The 12270-nt window shown below is 45.3% G+C and overlaps 1 protein-coding gene across 2 annotated transcripts in view; it reads left to right on the top strand.

Moving 5' to 3' along the window:
* Positions 1 to 12270, top strand: part of SUSD2 (sushi domain containing 2) — a 35546-nt gene that overhangs the window by 20020 nt on the left and 3256 nt on the right. For both annotated transcript variants that reach the window (XM_060280478.1, XM_060280477.1), the window contains exons 11-13: positions 753 to 1004; positions 2160 to 2432; positions 3523 to 3705. In XM_060280478.1, the coding sequence (XP_060136461.1) occupies positions 753 to 1004; positions 2160 to 2432; positions 3523 to 3705 (708 nt within the window). The remainder of the gene's footprint in view (positions 1 to 752; positions 1005 to 2159; positions 2433 to 3522; positions 3706 to 12270) is intronic.

Genomic DNA, 12270 nt, shown 5'->3' on the forward strand with positions numbered 1-12270 from the left:
ACCAGGTAGAGGGCCTTCTCGGTGGTGGCGCCTGCCCTGTGGAACGCCCTCCCAACAGATGTCAAAGAGGAAAACAACTACCAGACTTTTAGAAGACATCTGAAGGCAGCCCTGTTCAGGGAGGCTTTTAATGTTTAATAGATTATTGTGTTTTATTCTTCTGTTGGAAGCCGCCCAGAGTGGCTGGGGAGACCCGGCCAGATGGGCGGGGTATAAATAATATATTATTATTATTATTATTATTATTATTATTATTATTATTATTGGCTACTAGCCAAGATGGCTCTTCTCTGCCCTCCCCGGTTGGAAGCAGTGGTGCTTCTGAATCCCAACTGCTGGAGAGCGCAGGAGGGGAGAGTTGCTTTTGTGCTCGAATCCTGCTTGCTGGTTTCCCATAATGTAGCTGTGAAGTGCAGATGGAAGGCAGGTTGTATTTCTTCAGCAAGGTTTCCCATAATGGGCATCTGGTTGTCCCCTGTGAGAACAGGAAGCTGGACTAGATGGGCCACTGGCCTGATCCAGGAGGCTGTTCTTCGGTTCTTACGACTGCTGTCCCTCATGGATTCTGTGAATCCTGAAGAGCAGAACTGAGTCATGGAGGAGAAAACCAAATCTTCTTCTCAACAAACCAGTGTGTGGAGGTGCATTGGATACTGAGGAGGTGCATTGGATACATTTTCAAACATCCCCCCTGCTGTGCTGTGCAGATGCCCCATAATATTAATCCTTACACTTCCCTCTTTCCCTGGCAGGTCTCTTTCTCTCCACTGCCCCTGGGCTGAACGTCACTGCCATGTTCTCCTCGGGAGTCGGAGTCGAAGTGAGGAAGGCGGGGAGGTTGCTGAGCCTGACTGCTTTGCTGCCCCCAAAGTTCCTGAATCACACACAGGGGCTCTTTGGGGTCATGAATGGCAACCCCCGGGACGACTTGACCCTCCGCAATGGGACCATCCTAGATGCCAACACTTGCAGCCCAGAAGAGCTATTTGCATTTGGCGCAGACTGTAAGTGAGCGTTCAGCTTCTCCCAAAGAAAGGGGCAGAGAGAGAGAGGAGCTGGCCTGGCCCTTGGCTGGGAAAAGATCTTAGTAGACCACAAGCTTCCCATGAGTCGAAAGCTGATGCTATTCTAGGCTGCATCCACAGAAGTCTAGTGTCCAGATCAAGGGAAGTCATAGTCCCACTCTATTCTGCCTTGGTCAGACCTCACCTGGAATACTGTGTCCAATTCTGGGAACCGCAATTTAAGAAGGATGTTGATAAGCTGGAAGGTGTGCAGAGGAAGGCAACTAGGATGACCAAGCGTCTAGAAGCCAAGTCTTTCTTATGAGATGTGGTTGAAGAGGCTGGGTATGTTCAGCCTGGGAAAGAGGAGAGCCAGAGGTGATGTGATAGCCATCTTCAAATATCTGGAGGATTGTCACACGGAGGATGGAGCAAGCTTGTTTTCTCCTGCTCCAGAGCGTAGGACCTTTGACGGTGCCCTCCAGGTGAGTGGGTAGGTCTCCCACACCCTCACCTAGCTGGTACAGTGGAGGGACTTAAAATGTGCCCTTTTCGGTGAGTTTCAAAATGTCCCCTTAGAAAGTTTATCTCCAAAGTGTCCCTCTTCCGCTAGCATAGGAAAAGACAATACATCTGGTAAGTTAAAAATAGTTTACTTACAAATTTTCCAAAGGTCAGTTTCACATGCTCTTCAGAAGAAGTGTGGTATGGAAATTTTATTAAAAATATATAATAAAATGTGCTTTTCCATATAGCAGTCAGAAAAAAAAGACTTGCAGACAGTGAAATGTAGCTTAGTTACAAAGAGGCAAAAGTTCCTAAATTACTGGTATTGGAAAACGTTAGTTTCAGACGCCATTCTTGTCTGGAACAAAAGAGGCTGGTTAAAGCCATGTTGCTGAGCTGGAGCAACTCACACCTCCTCACACACCAAAGTTCACTGAAGTAGACAGATGGAACAAAGGCTTGGTTACCTATTTCCTCCTAAGGTAAGGGGAAGTGACCTGGGCAAAACCTAGCAGGACAGCTTACTCTATGGCATTAACCCCTTCATGCACTAATTAGACTTAAACATGCTGGCTAGATGGGGCTGTTGCCCTACAAGAGGTTGGTCTGGTTCAAGGGAACGACAGCGCTCCCCATTCCTCTTTGCAGGGGCCATCAAGAATGAAACCTCCCTCTTCACCTACGACAGCCAGTTCCTGCTGCAGACCTTCTTCTATGGGCCAAAGCATGACCCCTCTTTCCTGCCCATCTTCCGGGCCCCTGAAGATCCCACCGATCCCCTCACTCAGGAAGTGGCCCAACTCTGCCAGTCGGACCTTTTCTGCAGGTTTGATGCTCTGACGACAAGAGACCTCGCGGTGGGGAACAGCACCAGATGGTCCCACCGGATCTACAAGCACCTAGAAGAGAGCCTGCAGCCGGGTGAGCCAAGGGCAAGCTCTGCCGGGGAAGGGGGGATCCGAGGGAGGGTCACAGGGAAAGGTATTGCCAGGTGCCTGAATGGGATGGGGGATGGGAGCACCACCCTCATCACCCTCTTTCACCGCTGCCCACCCCTCTTTTCATGCCCCATTCCTCAGATCTTGCAAATCCAGCTGCTTCCTTGGGGAGAGCTTGAGAAGGGGGCTTTGAATGGTTGGGAGCAAGCAAGTGCACAGGCAGAGAGGAAATGGAAATTCTACTCAATATTGATCCACAGCAGAACTCCAGTGTATGGTTGGCAGAGTAAAAACTTAAACATGTTGCAGGATTCCCCAAAAACAGACCAGAGGCAATTGAATTTCATCCAGCAGAGCTTTACTGCTACTGAAGGCAAATGAGCAGAATGGTCACAATTCCAAAACATTCAGGATTGGCCCTGTCCATCAGAAGTCCAGTTGCAGCAGACTTCACTTAAACTTACAATAACTTATACTAAGACTAAAACTTAACACTAAGCATACACAGTTGGAAAGAGAGATAGAAAAGAGTGAAACCCAGGCTCCTTCTGATCTTACTTTTATAGTCAGCATGACCTCGACTGAAAGAGATAACAGGACCAGTTTAAGGCAGCTGCACTCAGCTTCTCTGAAGGAATAACCCAAACATCAGGAACCTTCTGCTTGTTTCTTTCACACAAAGAAACTTCCCACACCCCCTTGAACTCATTAGAATAGGAAAGATCTCTACACATCAGATCCATGCTTTCTGCACCAAGAAATGTAAACGGACCATCTATGCACAGCAGGAAGGGAGCCTGGAGGGAGAGACCCCCAGGCAGGAGGATGCCCTGCCAAGCCCACCCTGGCAGGCAGCCGCTCTTCCTGGGCTGCCCCCCCCAAGGCAGCAACCACCCCAGTCCTGCCGTGGGGAGCCTATTAAGTTGAGCAGCGGCAGAGGCTGGGTCTGGCCCTTCTCTCTGCTCTTCTGCTGTGCTCCCCCTTGCAGGCCATTCTCTTCCCAGCGTGGTTCCCCAATGCCACGCAGGTGCACACTTGCATGGCCCCAAAGACCCCACTTTTTTCTCCCCCAGTGGTTTCTTGTGGCTGGCTGGCTCCCCCCTCCCACGGCGAGAAGAATGGAACCAGTTACTTAGCAGGATCCACCGTCCGCTTCAACTGCAGTCCTGGGTTCAACCTTGAGGGATCAGCAGCCAGGACATGCCAGGAGGACGGGCTCTGGTCAGGCAGCGCCACCAAATGCCAGCCAAATGCAGGTAGGTGATCCCTTCAGCCCCATTCCTGTGGGGTGCTTTGCATTCCCGTGCTGTGGCCCTGTACCAGCAAAAGTCTAAGGCTCTCCCCACTCACCCCCAACCAAACAGACACTTTTTCTTTGCATTTGGGGCATGAAGGAAGCCTGCTTGCTCCCAAGTGCTTTGAAAACCATGAAAAATATACCAGGGCGGTTTTCTTCTAAAGCAGACCTGTCCAGAGTCTGTTTCGGGGGCCTAATCCACCCCCCCCAGTCGGTTTAATCCAGCCCCTGTGGCAGTTTGTAAAATCCTAAAAAAAAGCTCAACAACTTCAATTCTAAAATAAGGTCAACAGCTTTGGTCGGCCCTCAAGCATGTTCACGTTATCAAATCTGGCCCTCTTTGAATAAAATTTGGGCACCCCTGTTCTGATGCATCTCACTGGCTTGGGAAGGGAGAACGGCAGGCGGCTGTGGTGCTTGCTGGGACCTGACAACCCTCCAACCAGAGCTGGAAGGGACCCTCGCAAAGGTCATCCAATCCAGCCGCATGCGATGCGATGCGATGCGATGCAATGCGATGCAATGCGATGCAATGCAATGCAATGTAATGCAATGCAATGCAGGAATTGCTGCTGAAGAATCCCTGGCCGGGGGCCACCCAACCTCTGCTTCAAAGCCTCGAGTGAAGGAGAGCCTGCCCCTTTCCGAGGGAGTCTGTCCTTTGTCTCTTCTTCCCAAAACAGTCCCAGGCAGGAGTGGGAGGGTGAGAGAGACAAGGCGGAGGAAGCCAAGCCAAGCCAAGCCAAGCCTCCTTCTGCTCCAGGGCAGCATCTTTGCTCTGCTTGCCCAGTTGCTTCTTCCTTAGCTCCTTAGCTCAAAAGTGGCTCAAAGGCTCTTGCAGAGGTGGCGGCTGCCCTCTGGAGGCCACGGGGATGAATGGCTCCCTGCAGAAGCCTCTCTGCAGGGACCCTTTGGAGGGACCTCCCTCCCTCCCCAACCAGAGAACCCTCAAGGCTTCCTCCACGTTTCCAACACCACCCCCTGCACAATTATGCAGGTGCTACAATTTCCAAATCAAAGGCCCACTTAGGAAGCCCAATCCAGGCATCGGGTCGAGGATGCAGCCATTCCCTTTAAGGTCGTGTCAATGGCTCTTTCCAGTTAAATGCTACCCCTGATCTGAGATGCAGTGAGACTCGACTTTGGGCCACAAACACTCCCAATGTGTTTGGCCTGGGCAGAAATGGACAACCCCAGTGCATTTTGGGTAGTGTGGCCAAGTGCCTTTTTCTAATCTAGTGCAAGGGAGCCTGAGAGAGGCCCCCCCATCCCCCAATGCTTGCTTGTGGCAGTGCATTAGCTTGAGCAGGGACCCTACAAACAAGGTTTACTGGGTGGAAACCTCCTTCCTGGGTTTGCAAAGAAAAGCATGTTGTTTATTTTGCACTCCACACCCACCAGCTCTCCTCAAGGGCAGCCCCTGCCCCTCCCTTTGACCCCCTGCTCCACTAATACAAAAGGATGAATAAACTGTGGTTCAAAAGGTGGCCCAAACAGTTTTTGATTTGAGTTTCTACTGAAATGAGGCTGCATTTTAATGTTGTATTTCATCTTGTTTCTAAGCTGTCGTTTAATCAATTGTTTTCTATCCGGTGTTAGCCACCCTGAGCCCAGTCTTGGCTGGGGAGGGTGGGGTATGTTAGGGAATTTTATAGGGGGGGGGCACCCAAACGAGGCTTCATTTGGGAATCAAGATTGGCACTAATGCCCTCAAGGGGACCCCATTTGATCCTACAACACCACTCTAGTATCGCACCAACACGAACCCCTCAAGATCAAGCCCTGAGTAATAAAGGCTCCCTTTCCTACCCTTTCTCTGTTGCCTGAGACTCTATGTAACCATATTTCTTTATGAATGAATACAGTGTATCTTTATTTCTAAATGAAACCTCCTTTTTGCGACTCTGGCCAAGGGCTCTCAGGGATGCAGGGAACAGCCATAATCCCTTAAGCAAGAGGTCAGGTAGCCAGGGTGGTGCTCCTCTGCATATCCATAATCCATTCAGGTACCATCTCCTGCCATTCCCAACCCTCCGAAGCCAGAGGCAATACACACAACTGGACCCATTGTTTCCCCCCACCAGGTACTCAAGGATCCCTTCCCAGATACTTACTGGTACTTGCTTAACAATGTCCTGGGACATCCTTATGCTAATCCTGCTTACCTCCTGTTTACCTGTATGCTAATGCCCCTTGCACCTTCCCCTTTTCTGATGTTTTACCCTGTCACAAGTGATGTATGTATGATGCTTTCGATGTGCATTATGGGATGGTGGTGGGAAGTTTTAAAAGTTCTTGCAGCCCTGTTCACAGTGTTCAGTCTGGCATTGAACCTGCTGCGCAGTAATAAACCTTGCTGTTTGCTCCGGATCATGGCTGGACTCCTTCCTTTTATACTCCGCAACGACCACAGGCCCTTGCCTGATGAGCTGGGTGGCTGAGCATTCTCGCACCCAGAATTTTGCCCTAACATTTGGCGCCCGAACAGGGACTTGCGGTTCTCCTGTGTGGCTGACTGAGGGCCCCAAGATCTTCAGCCGGCACCAGGCCCTTTTGCCTGGGAAGACCCCTTTGGACCCTCGGCCATCCTCCAGGCGGTAATCTGCAAGTCTCGAAGGACCCAGCCAGGGAGCAAAGGCAAGAACCGGCCGGCCAGCTTCTTCATCCCCAGGATCAACACGGAGGAGTGTGTGAGTATAAGGTTAAAACCCAGTGCACTGGTGGTAGCGGGGTGGTATCTCCTGGCAACTGAATTCTCTGCCCTCTTATCTATCGTGCTTTCTGTCCTGTCTCTCCGGACCGTGTGCCGTGCTCAACTCGAAAGGGGAGTTCTGAGCTCTATCTCTGTTGCTTCTCCACCCCCCCTTTTCCAGAAAAGAGTGGGGGTCCTTTGGTCAGCCGCCCTGGCAGGAAGGCCCTGTCCAAAAGCAAGGGACCAAAGGCTCTTTTTCAACCACTTCAGCCAGCAGGCTGAAGCCTTTTCTGTCCTGTCTTTACCCCAGCCGCACTGGTCGAGCCACGTAACACGTGTATCGTGCGTGAGCCCGCTTCCAAAAGCAAGGGGGGTATTCCGGAGCGAAAAATTCTATCCAAGGGGGTACCTGATCTGGCACCGCAAAGCGTGGGCGTCCAGTAGGGTCCCCTATTTCTCAAGATTGTGACGATAGGTAGGAGGTTGCCAGGAGGGGTAGCCTAACAGGGATTAGGCAGGACATGGCAGAGTGGTTGGAAGCACCCCAAAGAGAAACGGGAAAAGTGAGCACCAAAGGTCTGGGGAGGAAACCAGATAGCTAGGGCTCAGGAGAAACTCTGTGAAATAGCTAGGTAACTTTATTTAGGACTGAGAAACAATAGGAATGGTATATATATGTTTTCACGTTACATGTTGTCTGTTATTTGTTTTGTCTGTTAAGTGTGTGTGCATCTGTTCCTTGTGTCTGCTAGAGATCGTTGTTTCCCTTGAAATAAATAAGAAATGTAATCAAGGTTTGGGAATGTAAGGAGTTTGTGTTTAAAAATTGGCCATGACCTCTACAGACTGCCTTCCTTAAGTTAAAAAAAAAAAAAAAAGTTTAAAAATAATAATAATGCAAGCTTGCTTAAATAATTTTATGTTAAGGGATTGATCAACCCAAAAACATGGCAAATATTGAAAAAGGGTGGAAGTGGTGTGTGAATGTTTGTTGGTTGTAAGAGGCTGTAGAAGGCCAATCTTTCTCCAGAGAGTAAAAGAGGGTGTGTGTGTATACCTACCCCTTTCTGTACAGAAAGGGGGAGCAGGAAGGGAAAAGGGAGATTGTAACTTTGAAAATGTTTGTTTGTGAACTCACAATGTTTAAGGTCTGTGTAACAAGGGAGCCATGTGCTCTGTATGTAATGTTTCTGCTGCAACCAGCTTCATTGAGCACAACAGCTCTTTGCAAGCTAAAATGCAGTGTCTATATTTCATAAAGCCTTAGGTAGGTCTCCTTCTGAGAGAAGAGTGTTGTTGTTATGAGGAATCCTTGGAAGTATTAGGACCATGTGACTATGAAATATGGTGTTCCTTCTAGGGAAATGTTATTAAAAGTAGAGGCTCCATAGCCAGCAAATGTCTATCTGAGTCAGTTTAACCTTGGTCCAGTTGGACAGAATGGTGGTAGTGAGAAAGTAAATTCCCTCTTAAAACTGTTTATCCAACCCTCAGGTTTGCTAAAGGCCTCCATGTAAAGTTGGTACTTTTAATCTTCCCCTTCCTTCCTTTTCCCTTAGTACACATGTGTGCTTCCGTGATAGGGCATAGCCCGTGTTTCCTTCCCAGTTAGCCATCTGTACTCAAATGTATGTGTATCCTGCTTTGAAAGGGCGATGATAGTGTTGAGATCCCCATATTTCAGAAGGGATGGACTAGATTACTCAAGATCCCTTCCAACCCTACCAGACTCTTGCAAATGGGGGGGGGAGTTAAATGAGGAAATTGTATGTTGTATGTGATATGAAAGTGCTAGGTAGGTGGAAGGAGAGAGAGAGAGAATGTGTTTGAAATTACATTTTGTATGTGATGTGAAGGTGCTAGGTAGGTAGAAGGAGAGAGAGAGAGAATGTGTCTGAAATTGTATGTTGTATGTGATGCGAAGGTGCTAGGTAGGTAGGAGAGAAAGAGAATGTGTTTGTAAGTAACCTTGAAAATGCTTGCTCAATACTTTGAAAATATTTTGAAACTTGAAAATGTTCACTTCATGAAGTGTGCAAATGTTTGTTATTGAGAGAGGCTCAAAAGGGGAGTCTTTCTTCAAGTGACTAGAGGAATATTGACTAAAGGAAAATTGAACAGCTATTCCTATAAAGGTGATTTGTTTGTCAAAAGTAGAGCTTCCTTAGCCAGGAATTGTCTATCTGAGTCTAGTTTTAACTTCAATTGTGTTGGGCTCCTGATATAACCTCTTAAGGAAAAACTCATCTGCTAAAGGGTTCTGTATAAAGTTGGTATTTTAATTCAAATCTTGTGGATCCTGTATCTTAGAGGGTTAGACTAAATGACCACAGGGTCCCTTCTAACTCCCATTTTAGAGCTATGTGAAAGGCAATGTGTCTGATGTGGTGATGGGTTGAAATTCAGCCCAGCTCTGCTTTCTGGCAAGGAAAGATTATTGGTTTTCAGAGTTAGAACAAGAGTGTCTTTTTTAAGGAGTGATTATATGAGTTTTACCATTTTGTCTATTAAGGTTTAAAGTTTAAGCACATATAAAAGTCTTGACCATTTCCCCTTGTAAATAAATGGCAGAATATATCTTATGAATTGTGACCCTGTAGCCATTTTCCCATATATGAGGGGGCAGGGAATTTTAGTCTGCCCATGGCTGAAGTTATTTAAAACAAACAAACATTTGCAATTTATGAATTCTGACTGGTCATTTACCCGTACATAAGGGGGCGGGTCATTGTTCCGCTAATGACTAGAGGGAAAGCACACTAATAATAATAATCCACATTTGTGAAATATTTTGAATAAAAGTCTGCACCCCAAAAACCCTGTAGATAAAGGGGGCAAATCTAGATTTCTTTTGCCTGGGGTATGAGATGTTTATATAGTACAGTAAACATGGCTAATTAGTGCCATGACTTCATTAAGGAGTTTAATTTGACCAAACTTTTCTTGCAGCTTTCTGGTGAAAATATTGCGTTGTCTGGATATTGAAGTTTTATATATTTAAAGTTTAAGATTTATAAGCCTGCTTCCTAAGCAGCAAGGAACAGGAAATAAGAGGTCAGAAATATCTCAGGACACAAAGGCTAAAGAAATGGATTTAAACTTACCAAAGAATTTAATTTGACCACTTTTTGTTGCTGGTTTGGTGGAAGTGTAAATTGCTGGGTTTCTGGGTAAAATCTAACCTATTCACCCTTCCCTTCCTCTATTCAAATGGTGACTTAGCCAACAGCTGCAACACTTTCAATTGGTACAATGGATTTCTAAATCATGAACTCTGTACATGCACAGAGACTATGTCAGCTTGAAGAGAAAGAGAGGAGAAAAAGAAGGTTGTAACTTAAGAGGTGTCAAGGTTATACTCTGCACATGAAATATTATTCAAATTTCTTAATGTAAAGCGCCCTTCACACTTGGAAATTCATAGAAAATAGCTGTCTTCTCTTCATACTACCCTGATGGTCAGATCCACCCAGTTGACAGACAGACTATGCAAACTAAGGCTCTGTTATAAGAATTTTAAGGTCACATATATAATAATTGTTCATAAAACATGTACATGAATGTACAGGCACATGTCTGAAGCAGCACAGGAAGACAGGCCTGACTGACACCATTTTGACTCTCTGAGCAGGTGTTCCTCTGCAAGGAAGAAGGGGGTGGGGGGAACCTTCTCATTGTCTCAGGTAATCCCTGGCATCCTGATACCCGAGTGCCAGACAAAAGGGTGTGATTAACTTGGCTGGGAAACGGGGAAATGTAAATATCTCTTGTTGATTGGGTTTTGGGGGCAGGGGGCAGGGTCCAGACTGCTCAGATTACTGCTACCAGACCTCCCCTTTCATGATGTACCTATGATGAATCTAGGGAGGGCGGTCTTGGGCTACACCCCTTCTGTGACGTATGGGTCCTTTTCCTAGCTTCCATTTATTAAATCAGTTTTCCATTATTTTCCCATTCACCTTCAAATCTTTAAGGTTACAGTCCAATATTAACATGTGTGGTCTTTATAATGTCTTCGTATTAATTGATAGTAACTTTTTCCTTTTAATCTGATATCTTTGTGTCCAGTCCATCTGAAAAAAAATGTTGTTTGAGTGGTAATCTAAATATCATTTTGTTTTATTTATGCAATTTTTTTTGCATTTCTACCTTTTCTTCCTGTACATACGAATGTAGCATCTAAGTCATTCTTTCCTGTAAATAATAATAGTAATAATAGTCCCTTTCAAACAGGATACGCGAACCTCAAAGAGAATTCAGAACCACATAAGGAAAATGTTAATAACTTATCAATTGTGTCCTAATTAACAACATTTTTGTCCTTTGTTTCCTCCACAGCCAAACTAGGTGAAGTAAACTAAACAGACTGAGTAGACAATAACAGCAGTAATTAAATATAAATGATAATAATAATATTTAAATGAATAAAATGCTTAACTATGATGAATTACAAGGATATTTTCTCTCTTCGACCTCAAGACTCTGTGCCCTAGGATTTAAAAGCAGCCAGAATTGTCTCAAGCTCACTTGATGACCTCAAGACATACAACTGATATATAATTTACGTTGTGTGATATTCGACAAAAACATTGAACTACTGTACGTCTGACAGTATGTTATTTACACAAAAGGGGGGACGCCCCCTCCACACTTGTAAATTAATAGAAAATTGCTATCTTCTGGTCACTGGGCAAATGCTTCGTCAGTAAATGCTTCCTTGAGATGTACTAATCTCACATTTACCTCTACCATATACTGGTATTAATCCTGGTGTATTTTGCCTCTTGTTTTCTTCCACAGCAAAAAAAAAAAAAAGAGAGGAGATACAAACAGTAATCCCTTTTATTCTTTTAGTCTTTCTTCCCTTACAGGCATTCTTCCCCCCTGCTATATAAAGTTGACTTCCCTCTGTTTTGGGCTTTGATGCTTCTTTTTAGGTTGCAAATAATCTGCTTTCATTTATTTATTTATTTTTCCATTATGTCTATGAAATTAACCTAAGTACTTCCAAATACAGTATTGTTTTGTAACTGCATTCTGTCAGGTAGCACCTTTAAGTTATCTTCATAAAGTTCTCTTTTAGCAAAAGAACCAAACAAACTTAGCAGGTAATAACAGTAGTAACTATATAGAAAGGCGATGAATAAAATACTTAAATGCATTAAGATTTTATTGTTTACAGCTTCCCAAGAAGACTCTGGCCACAACAATCACATTCCAAAAGGATATGGACTGACAAAAAGGGGGGGGGGAGATGAATTGTAAGGACATTTTCTGTCCCTTTCTAACCTCAAGCAAATGTGCCAAATGGCTAAAGATGTGTGAAAAAGGCAAGAACTGCCTCAAAACCACAGATTTCCTCAAATACATCCAACTGGGGTGGAATTAATAATTGTATGTTGTGTATATTATGTGTTATTATGTAGAATTGCTGAACTATGTCTGATAGTGTGTTATTTCCATGGGGGGAGGGGGGACCACAGTTTTTGTGTAATTGTTTTTATGTTTACCATACTTTTGCTTTTACCCCATTGGAGGGTTCTCATGCATTTTTATACTTTCCAGTAGATCAGGCTATTGTTAAGACCAATTTATTAAGTTAGACCAACTTATCGCCACATATTCTTGTCCCACCTGGCACTCTGCAGTGTGCCAACCTTCTCTACACATCTTTTCTAATTGTTTTAACTCATTTGACCAAAAAAAGAGGCTTCAGGATCCATGAAGTCTGGAGACTGGATTTCAGTTAAAGTGTACCAGAAGCAGCCACTTTGACCACCTTGGGAGGGACCATCTCAAGTTCTCCTCACCTCACCCACTGCTCTAAAATAG

The sequence above is a fragment of the Zootoca vivipara genome, chromosome 12 (assembly GCF_963506605.1).
Source record: "Zootoca vivipara chromosome 12, rZooViv1.1, whole genome shotgun sequence".
In the NCBI taxonomy this organism is placed as follows: domain Eukaryota; kingdom Metazoa; phylum Chordata; class Lepidosauria; order Squamata; family Lacertidae; genus Zootoca; species Zootoca vivipara.